At 34.0% G+C, this 22,270-nt stretch overlaps 1 protein-coding gene across 1 annotated transcript; it reads left to right on the forward strand.

Annotated features, from left to right (window-relative positions):
- The first annotated feature begins 7,402 nt into the window (after positions 1–7,402).
- On the forward strand, positions 7,403–20,719 carry LOC120352319 (exosome complex component RRP4-like). The gene is made up of 3 exons (XM_039432345.1): positions 7,403–7,653; positions 12,531–12,774; positions 20,537–20,719. The coding sequence occupies exons 1-3, from the start codon at positions 7,511–7,513 to the stop codon at positions 20,702–20,704; spliced, it is 555 nt and encodes a 184-aa protein (XP_039288279.1). The 5' UTR covers positions 7,403–7,510; the 3' UTR covers positions 20,705–20,719.
- Positions 20,720–22,270: the final 1,551 nt, after the last annotated feature.

Genomic DNA, 22,270 nt, shown 5'->3' on the forward strand with positions numbered 1-22,270 from the left:
ATAGGGCAAGCTTTTGACAAAGTATGGCATGAGGGACTTCTTTATAAACTGAAGAAAATGCTTCCTAAGCAATTTACAGAAATATTGCAATCATATTTGACAGGAAGGTACTTTAGAGTCAAATATGAAGATTCATATTCTGATCTAAGAGAGATAAAAGCAGGAGTTCCGCAAGGAAGTGTTTTAGGACCAGTCCTTTATCTTCTCTTCACTAGTGATATCCCTAATTTGGAGGAGAATACCACAGCCACGTTCGCAGATGACACCGCCCTACTAGCAGTAGACAGTGATGTTGGTATTGCAACAGCGAAGCTTCAGAGATCTGTCAACAAGATACAAGACTGGACCAAAAAGTGGAGAATGAAGCTCAATGAGGAAAAGTCGATTCATGTTAACTTCACCAACAAGAGAGCTGTGTACCTTCCAATCAACATCAATGGAATTAATATACCACATGAAAATCAAGCTAAATACCTAGGTATGACTCTTGATGCTAAGCTTCGCTGGAAAGAGCATGTCAAAAAGAAAAAAGAAGAACTGAACATAAAATACAAGAAATTCTACTGGCTTATTGGAAGAAACTCATCACTTTCAATACCAAACAAATTGCTCCTCTACAAGCAGATCTTCAAACCTGTTTGGACCTATGGAATACAACTATGGGGCTGCACCAAACAGAGCAACGTCACCATCATACAAAGATTCCAGAACAAGGTGCTCCGAAACATTGTTGATGCTCCCTGGTATGTGCGGAACAGCGACATCCATAGGGACCTGGGAGTCAACATGGTATCCTGTGAGATTCAAAGGTATGCAGAAAGTCATGAAGAACGGCTCCACCAACACACGAACGTCGAAGCAATCCAGCTGCTAGACAACGGAGGGTTGGTGCGGAGACTGAAAAGAAGGAAACCATTTGAATTGGTGTGCAGTGAAAGTGGTGTCTAGTGTAAAAGCAGAGCAGTGATTGAGTGAAATCTAGCTTAAGTAGTACAGTTAATAGATGTACATAATAATTATTAGTAGGTAGCAGTAAGAAATTCTAAAGAGAGTTTCACTGTAGTCCATATTATATACAATTAGTAAATTAGGTTTGATAAAATTTGCTCATTAGTCTCAAGACTAGATAGCAATAGTAATGTGATTAAAAAAAAAAAAAAAAAAATATATATATTTTAAGTTTCGTGTTTCTACATATGAGCCTGTTCTTCAAAAGTTTCATGTTACTGAAGTATGCTCTATTTCCAGCCAATACTCTTTGCTTTATGCTGTAACCCATCTTGTTCTCGTTATTTAGTTCAACCCCCAAGTAGCTGAAGTTCTTACACCTTGAAAGATTTTATTTCCAATTCGGAGTTTTTGTGGAACTCTTCTTGCTTGACTACTTGATATTTTCATGTACCTCGTTTTTCTTTCATTCACTATCAAGCCAATCTTATTCGCCTCTCTTTCTAGCAACAAATACGTTTCCTGTAGGACATCTTTCCTTCTTGCTACATCGTCCGCATATGCACATACCTGATACATTCGGTGGAAAATATTTCCCCTGTCTAATCCTTCAATAGCTCTATGCAATGCAATATTGAATAGGATTGCAGATAGTCCATCGCCTTGTTTGACACCTGTGTTAAATTCAAAAGTGCTGCTCCTTCTATTACCAATTTTGACCATTGCTGCAGTCCTACTCATTGTCATTTTTGCTAGATTAATGAGCTTTTTTGGTAAGGCGTATTGCTCCAATGTTTTCCATAGCTCACTTCTCACTATGCTATCGAAGGCTTGCTTGAAGTCAATAAATAAAATATGTAAATCCAGGTCATGCTCATAAAACTTTTCTGTGATTTGCCGGATTGTAAAGATTTGATCTGCTGTTGCCCTTTCTGGCCGGAATCCGCATTGATATTCTCCAAGCATTTGTTCTGTGTAGGCCTTAATTCTATTGTTAAGAATACTTGATAAGACTTTATAAGCTACACTGAGAAGAGTTATTCCACGATAGTTATTACAGTCCAGTTTATCGCCTTTTTTATAATTGGACATATTATACCTATGTTCCAATCTTGAGGCATAGTTTCATCTCTCCATATCATACTTATCAGCTCATGTATTCTCTTGACTGTGTCATCACCACCATACTTTATCATTTCTGCCGATATATTATCTTGGCCACCTGCCTTTCCATTCTTTAGGTGCTTTACAGCCATTTCTGTTTCCTCTAATGTTGGCCCTGCAACAAACTCCGCTTCAATACTAAGTGGCTCCCCTGTTCCTTCATGTACATTTTCCTCATTGATATCTGTTACTGTTAACAGTTCTCTGAAATGCTCTGCCCATCTCTCCATGATATTATCCTCTCCATTCAAAACTCTCCCTCTTTTGTCTTTGCATGAAATAATTCTTGGTCTATATTCTTTATTTATTCTTTCCATCGCTCTATAGAACTTTTTCGTCTCATTCTGTTTATATAAGCTTTCAATTTCTTCTAACTGTTTGTTCAAAGCTTTTCTTTTCTCTGTCCTGCATGTTATATTGGCAATTCTTCGTTTTTCCTTGTAATCATCATAATTTCTTCTTGTTTCTCGTTGTATCATTCGAGATCTGGCTTCATTCTTCTCTCTAATTGCTTCCCTGCACTCATTATCGTACCATCCCTCATTCCTTTTCCATCTTTTCTGACCAATTGCTTCATTTGCTGCTTCCTTCAGGCCATTGGCTAGCTTTGTCCATACTTCTTCAACACCATCTGTTTCTGAATATATTCTTCCCTGCTTCAATTAAAATAGTTGTCAAGTGGTAGATTGAAGAAATCTGAAAGTGAATAAAATGGATTGTCTAATAGGACGCGCTCTATGTTCTGCTTATAAATTTTGTTGGTAGGTTCCTGGCTAGTATGGGCAATTTATTGAATAATTTCGATGATACATGATTCGGGCTGGTTGCTATCCTATTCAATCTAGTATAAGGTAGGCATACATCTATTTTTGATTTGTTCCTAGTTAGTCCAGTCACTATATACATTGGTGCATGCACCAATCTATCTCTCTCAAACTCTCTATCTCCAATGAGTACTGAGTTATAATTTTTCAAAAATGAGTGAAATTTGAAGAAAAAATCAATTTTGATGAATTTTAGTTTTTGATCAAAAATATCTTCCGATTGTTACCATTCAGATGTACCGTATAATTCAAAATCTCTCTGGGCGTATTTTTGTGCTCTACAATTTGAGATCAGGTAGAGCGCTCTATCTCATATAGATTTCCAGGTACACCTGACAACAATGCTCCTTGTATTGTGAAAAACACGTAATTTTCAGCTTCAACCATCATCATCAACTACATAGTCTTCACATTGATATTTCGCACAATGACATACGTTCATAAGATTATGTTCTATGAGAATCACCCGTTAGATGCACTTCATTTCAGTATTTTTTATTGGAGAGGCGCGCTTAAGGACACCTCAAGAATCAAAATTTCAAACACTTATAACTTCTGACAAAATGCTCAGATTTCATCGTACTACACTTCATTCTTCTCGGCTCGTCAAGGCGGTTCAAAATCATGCATCATAAGTCAAATTTGGTCGAAAAGTGGAAAATTTATTGTTGAGTGTACTTAAGCCCATTTATATTCCAATACACAAAAATGGCCAATTTCTATATTCAAAGCTATGTATCTCGGTAACCCCTCATAATAAAAATCACTACTTGATCTTGAAATGTACAATATAATTTCCTCTTTCACCTGCTGTAAACGATTTATGGGAAAATATTTTCGTAGAGTGAGATTTGATTGTTGAAAAAAAAATCAGGAAATTGTAGATATTTTTATCATATTAACGGTTTTGGCAGTACTATGATAGGGAAAAGTGGTTCATGATGGATTTTAGGCAAATGAGCTCGTAGAGGATGAATTTATCTACAATTTAGAATCAATCATGAGTTTCTATGATGTATCAAACTCGTTTTAGAAACTCTTGATCAACAGTAAAACCACGAAAAAAATTTAAAAACTGAAATCGCCATGTTTGAAATCTCCTGTAACTTTCGAATGGTATTGGAATTGAAAGTATTATCTATTGGAGTGGGCAGAGGGTGACAATTTTCACTAGACTTGGACATTTTATCAGAAGTATTTCAAAAGACATGCAGCTTTGAATATAGAAATTGGCCATTTTTTGTGTATTGGAATATGGGCTTACATACACTCAACAATAAATTTTCGATTTTTCGACAGAATTTGACTTATGATGCATGATTTTGGACCGACTTGACGAGCCGAGAAGAATGAAGTGTAGTATGATGAAATCTGAGCATTGTGTCATAAGTTATGAGTGTTTGAAATTTTGATCCTTGAGGTGTCCTTAAGCGCGCCTCTCCACTAGAAAATACTGAAATGAAGTGCATCTAAATACTGAAACGAGTGATTCTAACAGAACATAATCTCATGAACTTATGTCATTGTGCGAAATATCAATATGAGGACAATGTAGTTGGTGATGATGGTTGAAGCTGAAAATTAGGTATTTTTCACAGTACAAGGAGCATTGTTGTCAGGTGTATCTGGAAATCTATATGAGATAGAGCGCTCTACCTGATCTCAGATTGCAAAGCAGAAAAATACGCCCGGGGGTTTTTGAATTATACATCTAAATGGTAACAATCAGAAGATATTGTTGATCAAAAACTAAAATTCATCAAAATTGATTTTTTCTTCAAATTTCACTCATTTTTGAAAAATCATAACTCAGTACTCATTGGAGATAGAGAGTTCCGAATGATCTCATTTTATTCAGAATTTTATAATCTATAAAAAAGGAAAAAGCAAATTTTTATGTCCAATTCCGAGATTTGGCAGATATAGCTGGAAAATGAGCCGAAAATACGAGGTCTTTGGGCCACTCTGTATCTAGCACAAGGAAATTTTGCATGAAGAAAGTGGTTCTGGACTCCTCTTATGTACCCAAATAATATATTAAAAAATCAGAACTACAATATAAACTGCAAGCACACCCCCCTTTTTATGTCTATATTGACAGGACTAAGTGTTAAGACTGTGAATGTCGGTTCTGCAGCCATATGAGCGTAAATTCTTTTCTATTTGTAGGACAAGCTTGAACGCAACCATGCTGTAAACTGTCATGATATTCTGTTTTATAAATAGAGGCTTGCAATGTTCCAGATAAGCAACATCGCATATAATTCTTAAAGCCTTTTTCTGGAGCAAGAATTCTTTTTGTACCTCTGGGGCTGCGCCCTACAAGACTAAACCATATACATATAAGTGCTTTGAAAAAAGGCGAAGTAGCAAATTCTCAAATAATTGGAAGGCACACAGTCCTTGAGACTATGAAGGAGATATATAACCCTACTCTATTTTGAGCAGACACTTTCAATTTGGGGTATCCATGTGAGCTTCTGATCCAGTGTTATACCCAGAAGCTTTGCACTTACAGCTCCATCACTAATCTTTCTCATTCCAAGCACCAGTGTTTGCGTCTTGATATTATTCAATAATAGGCGGTTCGCTCTAAACCAAGCTGAAGACTCTGGACATTTTTCGTTGTAGAGCACTCAGCAGATCAACATCGTTGGTAACCAGTGATGAATCATCAGCGTAGCAAACTACTTTAGGTGAAATATTTAATTCTATATCGTTCATCATCACTAGAAATAATAGTGGCCCAAGAATGGATCCTTGAGGAACTCCGTGTGATTATCCTTTAAATGCAAAATTTTAAAAAACCTTATATGTATATACGTCGACGCGAAATTCAAAAAGAAACTTACCTGTCAAATTTCGTGAAAATCAATTGCTGCATTTCGCTATAAATGCGGAACATAAATATAAACATAAAGAGAAAAAGCTTAGTTGAAAGCACAGAAAAGTCGGGAGAAAATAATAATGCTACTTCGAGTTATCAATTGCATGCCTCATAGCTTGCAATTAATAGTCCACACAACAGCTGATTTTTTACCAAGTTACATTGAGATATAAATTGCATGCGTCATTGCATGCAATTTATAATACACTCGACAGTTGATTTATGATTATTCCAAATTCTGATTTTTACGGTAATATTAGCGTTCAAAGGAGACTCCTTTTCTTTCTGTACCCTATTATCCTTAAAATGCAAAATTTCAAAAAAAAAACCTTATGTATTTCACGTCGTATACGTCGACGCGAAATTCAAAAAGAAACTTACCTGTCAAATTTCGTGAAAATCAATTGCTGCATTTCGCTATAAATGCGGAACATAAATATAAACATAAAGAGAAAAAGCTTAGTTGAAAGCACAGAAAAGTCGGGAGAAAATAATAATGCTACTTCGAGTTATCAATTGCATGCCTCATAGCTTGCAATTAATAGTCCACACGACAGCTGATTTTTCACCAAGTTACATTGAGATATAAATTGCATGCGTCATTGCATGCAATTTATAATACACTCGACAGTTGATTTATGATTATTCCAAATTCTGATTTTTACGGTAATATTAGCGTTCAAAGGAGACTCCTTTTCTTTCTGTACCCTATTATCCTTAAAATGCAAAATTTCAAAAAAAAACTTATGTATTTCACGTCGTATACGTCGACGCAAAATTCAAAAAGGAACATACCTGTCAAATTTCATGAAAATCTATTGCTGCATTTCGCTATAAATGCGAAACATAAATATAAACATAAAGAGAAAAAGCTTAGTTGAAAGCACAGAAAAGTCGGGAGAAAATAATAATGCTACTTCGAGTTATCAATTGCATGCCTCATAGCTTGCAATTAATAGTCCACACGACAGCTGATTTTTCACCAAGTTACATTGAGATATAAATTGCATGCGTCATTGCATGCAATTTATAATACACTCGACAGTTGATTTATGATTATTCCAAATTCTGATTTTTACGGTAATATTAGCGTTCAAAGGAGACTCCTTTTCTTTCTGTATTATCCCTAAAATGCAAAATTTCAAAAAAACCTTATGTATTCCACGTCGTATACGTCGACGTAAAATTCAAAAAGGAACATACCTGTCAAATTTCATGAAAATCTATTGCTGCGTTTCGCTGTAAATACGGAACATAAATATAAACAAAAATATAAATATAAAGAGAAATGCGAAACCGTCGACTTGAATAACCTCACTTCGCTCGGTCAATTAACATACCGTAGGCTTAAGTGAGTTTTTGATATTGGAGAAAACAAATAATAGTTTTTAAGAATAGATTATGATTCAACTGAATCAACTAAAACAGGGTGACATCTGATACTTCTAGATGATAATACTGCGTGAGATCTACTGTTCACAGAGCTACTAGTATTATTCTTTTAAACATAGCGCCTTTTAGTCGACTTCTTATAATCGAGTGCAGTCTTTGTACATCGATTCATTTCCATCGATATCATCATACCTAAATTAAATTTATAAGCAAATACCAATATTGAGGTTAGATTTTTATATAACAAACTACTCTTTTTTATTAGGTAACTTTACTTATTATTTTGAGTAGAATAATGGAATCTATGGATAACATTTCTGATTCTGACAGAACAATAAGGTTGGCAAGTCAACGAGTGAATCTATGCCTCAATACAGGCAATAATCCACCACATTTTTATACTCCTGGACAAGATATACCACTAGAAGGTTGCATGAGGTAAGTGTTTTAAATTAAAAAATTATGTTATAGTTTAGTAATAATTAAAAGACCATAGGCCTAGTAAATTTGAATGGCTTTTGTTGGCGTGGAGACCTTTCTAGGCGTATAGTGAGGTCCATGTATATGTTTACTGCCATAATAATTATAATGGCAGTTAAGAAAGATAGAAGAACAACGTTGCCGATTCTATGCATTGACACTACGGTACCTTCTATTGAAGATAGCTGATACCGGTTTATGGTATAATTTTACGTCCAGTGCCGAAATACCTGTCATCAAATTTTTGGTTGGGATCGATTTTTGTTATTTTGAGCACAAAAATTTAATTTATTCTTGTTGAGAATATTCTTCATGGAAATGTATTTTTCATAACTCAAGGTACGGTAACTTGACTGTGTAACTTAGTATTCTATGGGATACATCACCTTTAATAATTATTATTTTTAAATTTCCTAGATTTTTGAGCTTTTTTTTTGTTTCCAACCTCAACTGTAACAAAAACATAGATACAGCGTTGTATGAATGTGTGATACGTGGAAGTGGCTTCTCGAACTAGAAAGTAGAATATAACATTTTGGTAAACAAGTTAATATTACATTTGTAGAGAGCTTAACAGATTTTGTCTATTTTTCATGCATATTGTATGTGTCGACAAGGTTACTAGGCCAGCTAGTAATACATGCATCGACCACTACTTTGTTAAGTTATCACCCTTGTACGAAGCAGCTACAACTATAGTACAAACCTCAATTACCGACCACTACGCCGTGTGCATGAAATTATTCACACCTAACAAAAAACCGCCCAATAGAGATAATTATTACATGAAAATAGATTGGAATAGCGTAAAAAAACATTTTGTCTTTGCAGAATTGGAACCATGTCACAAACGAAAATAATATCAATCTTGCAACTAATTCATTTATACGAACTACACAGAATATTATTCAACAAATGACAACAAAAACTAAAATATCAGCTAAACATACTAAAATAAAACCATGGATTACTAGAGGACTTATTAATTCCATACGCCATCGCGGTAAATTGAGAAAAAAACTTAATAGACAACCTTATTGTATTTCCTTGAAAACTGAATTTACTCGTTTTAGAAACATGCTACATTCGACTATAAAACAAGCAAAACATAATTACTACAAAAATAAAATCGATGAAGTTTCAAATAACCCACACAAATTCTGGCATGTAGTAGAAGAAATCTCTGGAAAAGCCAAAGGACCCCATTCATTCCCAATTGACGCATTTGCCCAAAGAGGAGATCCTACTTCAAAACCTAATATTAAGGACATTGGGAATACTTTTAATCAGTATTTCACATCAGTTGGGTCCATACTCACTAGCTCCTTGAATCCAGTAGGGCAACCAGAGATCAGAGATCAAGAGTACGTGGTTGATGCTGTCTTCAAATTGAAAGAGGTGACAAAAGAGGAATTATCAAAAAATGTAATTAATAGCCTCAAAGGCAGGAGTGCTCCCGGGTATGACTGTATTCCAACACGGATAATTAAAGACAGCCTTCATACACTAATAAACCCAATACACCACATAGTGAATCTTAGCATTCAGACAGGACAATTCCCAGAATACCTAAAAATAGCGAAGATCATTCCAATCCACAAATCAGGACCCAAAAACGAACCTACAAACTATAGACCCATTTCTCTGTTATCTACTCTGTCAAAGATCATTGAAAAATGCATTAAAATACAGTTAATGGAATATTTGAAAGAAAATAACATTCTAGCACATAACCAATACGGCTTCCAAAAAGATAAAAACACCAATGATGCATCATTTCAGGTAAACAAATACATAATAGAGTCAGTTAAAATTAAAAATAAAGTTATCATGACATTCCTGGACCTGGCTAAGGCGTTTGATTCAGTAGATAGAGGCAAGCTTCTTAATAAACTTGAAGCTATTGGAGTTAGGGACACTTCTCTTCAGTGGTTCAAAAGTTATTTTTGTGAACGCCAACAATTTGTTCAGATTAATGGTGAAGACAGTAATAGGAATGGTGTAGACTATGGCGTCATTCAAGGTAGTACGCTGGGTCCAGTACTGTTCTTGATATATATTAATAATATTTCCCGGCTCAATACTACAAGCAGGATATTCCTATTTGATGACGATACAGTGGTTATTTCTACAGGTAGGGAATAGGAAGAAGTTTATGAAAATGCCACTAAAGATCTTTCCAAAATAAAAAACTGGTTTGACCATAATAACCTCACTGTGAATCTTGGCAAAACCAAGTACTTGCCAGTTGTTACAAGAAACCAACCAGACCCAGGGCTGAGACAGGTGAAAATGCACTCATGTGGGGATGTTGGATCTTTATCATGTGCTTGCGGGGTAATTGACAGAGTGGATCAATATAAATATCTGGGGGTCATTTTTGACCATCAGCTGAGTTGGGCACCACATATGCAGTGTGTCAAGCAAAGGCTACGACGGATGCTGTATGGTCTATCTCAGTTGAGCCAAGTACTTGATACCAGATTAAGTAAAAGAGTATACCATGCTTATGCACAGTCAGTGCTACAGTATGGTCTCATTGTCTGGGGAGTGGTGTCATCTGCTAGCCTGGAGCCTCTCTCGGTTACCCAGCGCACCATTATAAAAAAAATTCTTAAAAAAGAACCCAGATATCCCACGTCGCTGTTGTTCTCGGACTTCCCTGTGCTCAATTTAAGACAACTGTATATTAAAACACTTCTCACATATATCAGGAAACACAAAATAGAACTACTCAGCAATATTCAACATAACTATCAAACTCGACACAGAAATAACCATGGATATTCAACACCTCAATTATATCACGGAATAGAACTTAGGTCTCCTCACTATCTAGCACAAATCGTCTATAGAAATTTGCCCAATGATATCAGAGAAGCTGAGAACTGCAGCGATGTGGTGTATAATAGGAAGCTGTTTAAATGGTTGATTGGCATAGGTTGGGCTGGAACCGAGGGCTTACTTCATTCCTATGCTTCTTAAATCTCTACAATTTAATAAATAAATTGTCACAGTCTTGAGTCCTCTTGCTCTTTTTTTTAGCTCTTCCTTTCTATTTAAGCACTCTTCACAAATGGTTACAAAAACAGTGGTAGGGAAGTGCAATAGTCTGTAGATTGCACTCTATCATACTAGCATATATGTTAGGTTAACTTAGTATTATGAATGTATATTATTTTGCTTATAACTATTTCAAACTTAATTTACTTTTTGTTATTAGCTTGCTCATAGGAACTCTCCCCCATTCACAGATGTATAGTCTTGGGGGATTCCACTTTTCAATAATGTTACAATTTTAAATAAAATAGTAAAGTAATTTATCTTTATATTTATTGTTTTATTGTAACTTAACTATATTGTACAAATTTGTAATTTCATGTGGAAATAAATTGAATTGAATTGACTGTAGCTAGAGACCTGGAAACGGTTTCATTCAATTGATTTTACATGAAGTATGCTAAATAGTACATCTTAATTAACAGCCAACAAATTCCCGTGGGCTAGGTATTTGTTTCAGCAGGGGAACTGAATTCAGACGAAATCTTCCACTCTGTATAACTTGGTAACCAAGCATTTTCAAACGTATGTTAATTGGACATTTTTTTCTTCTTTTGATGTGAAGAATCACGCCATCACTTATGGCCACCTTTTTTCAGAACACTCTTTATTATTGTAAAGTGATGTAGAATATTTACATCAACAAAAATAGTACTTACGTCAATGATTCTTGTCAACACTACTTGGTCCTTGATGATCAGGCTGGTATTGAGCTCTTTTTAGAGCTACTTTGGAGTTTATCTCAGGAAGTACTGGATCCCCCAGCTGCAGGTTGCTGGTTTTCATGGTGAAGGGAAAAACTGCCAACCAGGGGAAACCTAGCACACGTGATGACTGAGTGACTCCGTCCCTGGAAGTAGCCTGGTTTATAAGTGTATGGCTGAGTGAAGGCCTCAGACTATGGGGAGTTCATAGTTCGACCATTGTCAACTGGACTCTCCGTCTCTGGGAGTAGCTGGGCACAGTGAATATTCTCTGGTGGAGTTGCGGGGTAATCCAGTGAGAGACCAGATTTTGGGATTCAGGGTACCCCCGTCTCTGCAAGTAGCAGGCATGTGAAATTGCCGCTAACATTGGGAACCACAAGCATTTTCCTTGGCCTGAGTTAGAGGATAACTCGTTCGGGCCCCGACCAGGCCCACGAACCGCCGGAACTGCCTAGTGCCCCGACCAAGGGTAAACGGTCAATTGGGGTGTTTCCACTGCAATGCAGGCTAAACTCCTCTGACATAATTGCCTACCGACTTGGCAGTGCCATTGGGTAGTGACGTTCACGTATGGTGTCGACTGTCGACATCATGGACGAAACCCTGTCAACACTACTTGTTCACATTACACCTACTTTATACCATTCCCGAACATGTCAGTACAGGGGTAAGAAATTATGAAGGTCCTCAACAACGAAATTCCACTGATTGAAATTTGGTATCAATAATAAAATAATTTCTCATTAGTAGTCAGGTAGATTCAATGCATAATTTTAAAAATTCGCTTACTAGGGTCTAAACCCCGAATACCTAGGGCGGAGGGGGGTTGCGTTGATCTAAAGACCTATAGGCTATTCTATTTTATCTAGTTCTTATCACCAACCAACCCCCCCCCCCACCCAACAATATCCCTGGCTATGCCCCTGCTTGTGATGTATTCTAATTAATTATTTAACTCATTGTATTTGCGTCTACATCACTCAATAAAAAGTAGAATTCCCTGAATCACGATAATATACCTATTATAATTCAAATTCTCAAAATTATTCCTGTTTGATTTGTTTTCAGAGGGCATGGAACTTACTTTGACAAGAATGCAACAACTCTCAAAGCATCTGTGTCCGGTGTCTTGGAACGTGTGAACCAGTTAATTCTAGTCAAGCCTCTGAAATCACGCTACAATGGAGAAGTGGGTGATGTGGTTGTTGGTAGAATAATGGAGGTGCAGAAAAAACGTTGGAAAGTAGACACTAATTCACGATTAGATGCAATACTCCAACTCTCGTCTGTCAATCTGCCGGGAGGAGAACTGGTGAGTCTTATTCTTACTTGGAATTTTGTTAGTTAATTGTAAGATAAGTATCTCTAATCAAACAATGTATATTCCTTATAGTTGAATAGCCTAGAATTAGCTGCTAATCACAGAAAGTGAATTACGGGATAGAATAACCGTAATCTATATTATATAGATTTCCAATAATTTTCTGTTTTATCATTGTTGAATAAATATAAAAAAAGAAATAGACTTGTTAAAGTCTTAGACAATCAGTCTAGTCAACAAAACATAACAGAAAATACTTTTGAAACAAAATTGTCAACATTGCAGCTCTGATAGGTTCATTATCTGTTTGGTAAAAATATCAAAACTTATAACCCATACCTCTTGTACTAAGAGGTATCAAATGTTACTTATTTTTTTGGAAGCTGAGGGTCGTACCAATATGACCACATGACCATCCCATTCTAAATCATTAAAGCTGAATAACTTCCTTTTGTGATAAAACTTAAATTATCAATTAGTTTATAGTTTATTATTTGATGATTGTGTAGCAAAAAAATCGTACTTGGAAGTGAATTTCTCTTGCAGGGTTGCATGAAATTTCAGTCTCGGTTAGGGTCTCGACTGGAAATATCATGTTCGCCCTGCAAACGGCCACTTACCGGCCACGTGTCTTGAATAGCTATGACTGCATGCTCAGTACTTTTTTTTACTTTTCTGCTCGCTAAAACTAAGAAATTATCATTCTTGTCTATGATCAGCTGGTTCTAGCAGGGCCTCCTATATAGGAAGGTAGTATATTGGAAGTCCTGGTTCTAGCCATAATGTAATATAATAGTCAACTAAGTCCCATTATTGCTAAGGTTCGTATCCTTAACAATGGCGACAATATGTTATGTATTATTGTATCTATTGTTTTGTAGTCCCATACTCTGTAGCTGTAGAAAAATTGTTATGCAACTCGAAAATTTCTGTATTGCTTTCGCAAAATTATCGCGCTCAACAGTTCAACTCAAGTACAGTAAATAGTCAAGTTCAACTTGTGATAACTGTTTTTCTCAAGTAGTAAAGTTGCGTTTCACGCTCTTAATACATAAATAGCTATTATGAAGTTTATTATTGTATATTATTTTTCCTCCACCTACTGTCTAAAGTACTTACTTTACTCCCTGAAACCTAATACTAAAGTGTCACTTTTTCGCTCTCGGTAGTAAAAAACAAAAAACTCCCTAGGGAGTAAAAGTGACTCCATTTAAATAAGATGGGGAGCATCTCTATTTTGAAACTTACATTGTAATAGGTTAGAAGGTCTAAGCTCAGATGAGAAAGCATAATAGAGGTGTATGTCATTGAGTCAACTAAATTCAATACCACAACAAGAAATTTGATCAACTCATGAAATATATGTTTGTATGATAATTATTATATTCTTAATATTAGTAGACGATAAAAATTTATACAATTTTTAAAATATTTTATTCTATTCAAAATACCAGCCAACAAATATTTTTGATCTGCAATTCAAATCTGAACCGCGTGATCTGTAGTCAGCCATTTTTAGTCATCTGTAGTCATCAGCTACATGTAGTAGCTGCTCAGCTGATATAATTGTTACAACTTTTGCTGATAGATAGCGCAATCAGCATTGCCAATCAGACGACCGGTTTTTAGGTTTTAGATTTAGGTTATGTAGTTAGGAATCATTGTCACCAATATGTGAGTTATTAGAATGATTTTATTTGCAGTTTCTATAAAAAAAATGTAGATGGAGAAAAAATGTTGTGTACATCACGAGCGAAAAATACTTTTTCTCCCTCAGGAAAATTGCTGCCCTCGGCTTCACCTCGGGCTTCGAACTTTTTCCCACAGGGAGAAAAAGTCGTACTTTTCACTCTAGATATACAAATAACTATTTCCTCCACCTACTGTCTAAAGAGCCTACTTTACTCCCTGAAAAATAATACTAAAGTGTCACTTTTTCGCTCTAGGGAGTTTTTCTGTTTTTTCCTCCCGAGAGGGATGTAAATTGTAAAAGTAACTCCATTTAAATAACATGTAAAGCATCTCTATTTTAAAAACTTACATTTGAAATAGGTTAGAAGGTCTAAGCTCAGATGAAAAAGCATATAGAGTAGTCATTAAACTAACTAATTTCAATACCTCAACCAGACATTTGATCAATATATGAAATATATGTTTCATGCTAAAATTATCACAAACTTCATATCAGTATACCATAAAAATGTATAAATATTTTTTTTTAATTCCATGTTATTCAAAATACCAGCCAACGGATCCTCATTAAGTAATCAAATTTGAAATGGGAACTTCATCATAGTTGTAGTCGAGTCGGCCATTGTTGTTACAACTTTTGCTGACAGATAGCGCATAGTGCTGTCGGCGGTGAACTGTGTGATTACAAGCCAGCTGTTTAATTTTTAGGTTATGTTGTAACACATTTTACTGGTTAAGTAAGTTTTTAAAAATTATTTTATTTGCAGTTTTTATAAAAATGTAGGTGGAGGAAAAATGTTGTGTACATCATGAGTAAAAAATGTTTTTTCTCCCTCAGGAAAACTGTTGTCCTTGGGCTTCAAACTTTTCCCTCAGAGAGAAAAAACAGTACTTTTCACTCTAGATATACAAATAACTATATCTCTCAATTCATATACTTTTCATAATATATGCCTTACAATAGCTTTCAAGGTTTAGAGTTCTGCATACAGGAATAATTTAGGAGAGGATTTTTTGTATCAGTTTCTTTCATGATACTGTGACTGTTATTCTGAATTCAAAGTTGCGAACGTGAACATGGATGGCAATTACCTCCAGGTAATGTGGTAGTGTTGAAGTTTGAGTTACATGGTCAGCAATAGGCGTTGGCATTGTCATTGGTGTATGCATTGGTGTCAGCATTGGCGTTGGCATTGTCGTAGGCATTGGCATCAACATTGGCGCAGGCATTGGCATCGGCATTGTCGTAGGCATTGGCTTCGACATTGGCACAGACATTGGTGTAGACATCAGTGTAGATATCGGCGTAGCTATTGGTGTAGATATTGGCGTTGGCATTGGTGTAGGCATCAGCATAGATATTGGTGTAGATATTCAATTAATGAGTCACACTAGTTCGAAAATCACCCAAATGTTCTTAACACTCTTCATGGTGTACACTTGTTGTTGATTTCGAGATTCACGTGATAATTATTTTGATGTTAATGTCCATGCTGTACCTGTTATTTTAAAATGCTTATAAACTAAAAAGAAAATTTTGATTAGACTACCAATACAATCTAATACACATGAAAATTATTTCCAAGTATATAATCAATATAAAAAATTAAATTTATTGTTAACATTTTATTATACAGTCAGCAATACATAAATTGTGAAATTTCCTCAAACTCTATAGAGATATCAATTACAAAATTTTAATAAAAAATAATTTCATTTCCATTTATTCACTGTTCAAATAACAAAATTTAATCCATTCTTCAAAATTTAGAACATAAACAAATACATGTTACATAAATTTCATAACACCCTGTATCATTATCAAAATTGTAAAAAACATCAGATCATCACAACAAAAATAATTTCAATACATACTTCAATAAATTCAGACAATTGGTCTTCTATTCACAATCATTTCATAATATATCTGCATTTCATTATCATTCAGTATAACATTTCAATTATAGCATTTCCCATTTATGATTTATCATTCAGGGTTTCAAAATTATTTATGTAGACAAATTTATAAATTTTCATTTAATTTTTTGTTCAAATATTGTATAAAAAGCAAAATATTTAATATTATTAATCATCCTTTATCGGATACTATAGTTTATTTCGACTTTTCAATGTTCTAAACACAAACTACATTTCATGACAAAACTTTACTATCAATCATTAAACAAGAAATCATTCAAAACATTAATAATATTTTGCTTCAAAGGCAATCAATATTCATAAGTAATCATCTGCATCTATGGCAATCAACATAAGTAATCAACACAAAAAATATTATCTCATTACTGCCTCTCTAAGTCATAACCTCTGGTCATTTCTTCTTTAGGCAATAATGGTTTTCCATCTCAAAAAACAATCACATACCAGCAAAATTCTAATCAACAAACCCCACTAAAAATTCTACATACACTCCAGCATCCATTTCAAACGATAATCAATCATATCAAAATTTATAGAACAAACAGTTTTTTTTAAATTTAGAAAAAGACATCAATTACAAAAACTTTAGAGAAATTTTAACCTTTAACTCATTTCAATTAATAATATGACAAGACGTTTTTATTTCATGAAAACATTATTATTCAAGTTAACTTTCATTTATATTGAACATCTCATATATATGGCGACACAATTCATTAATACTTTCAAATTTTGAAGTTTTATTGTTATAACAAAAGAATTTATACATAAGATTAAATTTCAGCATGTTCTAAATTGAACCATTTATTTTTTAAATAATTTCAGAATTTGAAGACTGTATAACAAGTACAAACCATTTCAAGATTACAATACAAAGACGATCAAGATGGATAAAGGGTAAATAAGTTCCCTAAAAAATACAAATAAGAGACAAAGAAAACTGGGTAAATAAATTTCCTAAATAATACAAGGAAGAGAAAGATTAATTAGAGCCTATCCTACATGTCAGTACTAAACTTTCATAAGGAAGTATATTTAATAAAATATACTACTATGGAATTTTTTAGATTCCAAGTATGACTCTAATTTGTTATAACTGTGAGCTATCACTCCCACAGAAACAACTGGTGAAGGAAAAATATTTTGACTATTGTGACTGGGTGGAGAGTTCCTAGATGTCTGTAAGGCAATGTGATAGCAGACTCTAGTATCGGACCACAAAAACATAAGTATGCAAAAGTTTTTACAAACATTTGATGTTGCAGTCTTAAGGTTTACAATTAGGTCAGATAATCTAGTCCAGCCATATGTGGTTCACGCCCACACCTCTAAAAGAATCACACCTACTTGTCTACCAAAAATCCAAAGTATTGGACAGCAAAAAAAAAATATAAAATGCAAAATGGGTTAAAAGCCCAGAAGAAAACTATAACCTAATTACATATGGCTTATGACATGATATGCAATGAAAGATGAGAAAATGGGACATAATTTGCTCTGAAAAACCTAGTTACCTAATATGATACCTTACAAAATATGTAATACATGATGAAAAAATATACCGCAAGCGAACAATTATTTACACTACAATAGATAGATTTTAGAAAAGTTAAGTTTTATCAACAATTTAAAGATTAGGAAAATAAGCTACTATTTTAACTTCCAAAATTATTTCAGAAAAAATACAAATTTAAATGACTATGGACAAGATTGGTTAAGATATGCATCATAGAAGAAATTTACTGAACATTACACAAAGTCAGGAAAGAATCGAAATTTGAAACGATTAAGGGCCAAGAAAAATAGGCTACAGGAAAGAAAAAAGACACAATTATGTACTCTTACCATACACTGCGTAGCGATTATGCTATTCTGAATCCCGGCATAACACAGGATTCCTAATCATTATGTGCTTTCTGATGGTATTTCTTCATCATATATTGATTGATTCTCATAATTTTACCTGTACTTATCTCTTCAAGTTTGAAACACCCTTTATTGAGATCATCTCTTACTATGTAAGGTCCACGATATTTAGGACACAGCTTGGCAGAAAACTTCTTCAGCTTGCTCGAAAAAATGTAATTTCGAATTACAACTAGATCATCAACCTTGAACTTATACTTGGGTTTATTATGCATATTCTGTTTGAATCTTCTGATGACACCTCTATTCTTTATTCTGTACAGTATTCGTTTGTTTCTGATACTTTCTTCTTCAAGTTCAAACTTATTTTCTACAGGATAATTGATATACTTAAAAACAAGATGTGCACACATCGGTTTTGTTGACATGTTAATTTTATTTATGTTTTTCCTAACCTCAGTTATAGCAGCTGTATTTTCTTGACAATCTATTTTCAAAGAGGATAATACCTTGATTTCCCTGTCTACTTTTTCGTTTAATTCTACAACCTCTTTTTCAACATGCTTAATACTTTCATTATTTTCTACATTGATAGCATCTTGTGTCATATTTTGTTGCTCAACTATGATCTTATTTTTATTTACTCTTTCATTAACCTCATCGACCCTATCAGAAACTTGAATGATTTTGTTTTGCTTTGATTTTTCTACATCTAACATTGATATTTCAAGATCATTAGTTTTCTGCTGTAGATGACCTATTTCTTTGTGATTTTTACTCAATGTATCATTTATCTCTTTAATTTTCTGCTTTGTATTAACCTGCTCTAGTCTTATGCTAGCAAATTCTTGCTTCATATCATCAAACCTAGCACTTTGATCTTGTTTCAAATTATCAATCTTAGCATTTTGCTCATCAATCTTAGCATTTTGCTCATCAAATCTAGCATTTTGCTCATCAAATCTAGCATTTTGCTCATCAAACCTTTGTGTTAAGAACACTATAAGATTCAGATCATTTTTAGCTCCTACCATACTTGTTTCATTTGATATTTCTACTACTTCCTCATGAATTGTTACATTTGAAACTTTTTCACTTACAGCTACACTATCGTTTGAGTCATTGTTTAAGGTTAGGTCTGAATCTTGAGATTCTTCATCTAAGTTTTGATTGTTTTCACTGAATAAAACTTCATTATTTTTATTGTTCTCCATCTTGCTACTGCATAAAAAATATTTACTCATTAGAACCTGAACTTTCTCGAACCGATTTCCCACTCAGCAGCATATCCCATTCACAATCCATGAAGATATCTATCCTACCAATAATTTTTTATAACCAGGGATATATTTTGTAGTTTTGGTTCCACACCAGGGCGTACCATTTGCCGTGCTACCAATTTATCCTAAATAGGTTGAATAGCATTTTTCACCTATTAACCTAAAGAAAGTTATCGGCTCCAAAATGGTAAATTCTTGATAAATTTTGAATGGATCTATTGCTAATGAATAGGAAATCCAGTTTTCAGAGCAAATCAACTTATAATCTTCATAAGAATTTTGGCAATATACAACACAAATCCACAAAACAATACCTCACAACACTTAAACATATAGCATCATTACAAGCTAAAATACTTATTCATTTATATAGTTGAAAACAATGGCTATAGGCTTGTAGACACACAAATCAAATTATACAAAATTAGAACACCATAAAACTGTTCAAATCTCAAATTAAAACATTATAAATTTCAATTAAACAGAAAAATATTCAGAGAGCACAAAACAATTTCCATAGCCAGCCACCATTTTTTTGAGAAGGGCCTACAAAGGTAGCATTTTAGATGAAGCCAAAAACAGTGACAACGTTATGAATATGTCATCAATATTAAATTCCAAAAAAATTATAAATTACAAGTTTAGAATTTACATTTTACATTTGTTCTCAATAAAACTTTATTTCGAAACTGTTATTTTAAATTTATTTATCCTCTATGCTATTTATAATGATCTGTTAATTCTGTTTACTCTGTTTCGGTGATTCCATGGAATGTGCAACACAATTATTTATTATAAATTCTCAGTTAAAAGTTGTCCGCATATCGATTACTCTGATATTATTTACTATCAAGTTTTATAGATCTCGAATTGAAGATTCGATTTTAATTGAGAAAAAATGTAATATTACAAATAACATTATAATCTTCCATTAATTTTATCTGGAATGGTCTTTTATATTTGATTATTGATTTCAGAGACTGCGATCCGTGGAAGATGAAAGGATGATGCGGAAATATTTGTCAGAAGGTGATCTGATCAGTGCTGAAGTTCAGAGCATATTCAGCGATGGAAGCTTAGCCTTGCACACAAGAAGTCTCAAATATGGCAAGGTAGTGGTTTTAAAATTTCTGTGTAGTTTTTAAAGTGATATTGTGAATGAAAATGAATGAAAATACTGGAATTTGTTTCAACAAATTGTATATAACAAGAAAATAGTTTTGATTTTCACACCATCATCGGTTGAGTTCAAAGCCACTGGTCAATTCAATTTATTTCATTCCATCGGGTTTTTTTTACGTTCAGTAAAAAACCTGATCACAGATTAGTGATCACAGATGAACCACAGAATGGAAAGTCGGCTAGTATCTTGACGCCATAATCCGCCATCTTGAAAGAAAGTGTAGCATTGCAGTACAGCAGTAGTTTTAATTTCTAACAAGGTGATGCAGTCATGTGTCGTGGTCTTGGTGCACTAAAAAATCTTGATTAGATTGATACCTTCCATTTTGTGTGTATTCTGTGGCTGAACGGTTACTCATGAGTCATGACAGATGTTTCTCCTGTTGATCATATTTTGTAAACAAAACTAGAACTTAACCTATTTCATTGTAATCAATTAAAATGGAAAACCATCAGGTGATTGGAGTTGTTTTAAATGCTTTGTAAAATATTTAAAATGTTATTGAATTTATGTAATCATGCATTTTGTGCTCCCAAATACATTATAATGGAGTCCATTATTTGTAAACAACCTCATATTCAGCCATGTCTGTGATCTATAATATTACAAAAAAATATATATATAATATCTCGCGCTAAAATACCTCAATGGAACCTTTAATTTCAAGTAAGAGCTAGCATTAGGAAGGCATAGGTATTGTGCGTTTATACCTCTTCAAGGTCTTTGGTCTAACTGATAAGAAAAAAATACGTCATACCCGGTTCGTTCACTGATCAGTTAATCGTACTTTTCCACCGATGGAAAAGAACGTAAATAGAGTAGCTGAACGTAAACAGACATGGCTGAATACGAGGTTGTTTACAAATAATGGACTCCATTATAATGTATTTGGGAGCTGAGAAATGCATGATTACATAAATTCAATAACATTTAAATATTTTACAAAGCATTCAAAACTACTCCAATCACCTGATGGTTTTTTATTTTAATTGATTAGAATGAAATAGGTTAAGTTCTAGTTTTGTTTACAAAATATGATCAACAGGGGAAACATCTGTCATGACTCATGAGCAACCGTTCAACCACAGAATACACACAAAATGGAAGGTATCAATCTAACCAAGATTTGAGTGCACCAAGACCACGACACATGACTGCATCATCTTGTTAGAAATTAAAACTACTGCTGTATTACAATGTTACACTTTTTTTTTTAAGATGGCGGATTATGGCGTCAGGATACTAACGGACTTTCCATTCTGTGGTTCATCTGTGATCACTAATCTGTGGTCAGGTTTTTTACTAAACGTAAAAAAACCCGATGGAATTGATCAGTTGCTTTGAACTCAACCAATGTTTAAGGAAACAGTTTATAAATAAATATAATTTTATTACCATGAAACACACATGTTATGAGCAACGTCAAATTTACAATAAGCACTAAAATAATAAACCTCATTGCGGACCACTTCCTCATAGACTCTAAGATTAGTAGAAAAACTAATCTAGAAATAAAAACCTGGGCCTA

Source organism: Nilaparvata lugens, chromosome 7, assembly GCF_014356525.2.
Source record: "Nilaparvata lugens isolate BPH chromosome 7, ASM1435652v1, whole genome shotgun sequence".
NCBI classification, from domain to species: Eukaryota; Metazoa; Arthropoda; class Insecta; order Hemiptera; family Delphacidae; genus Nilaparvata; species Nilaparvata lugens.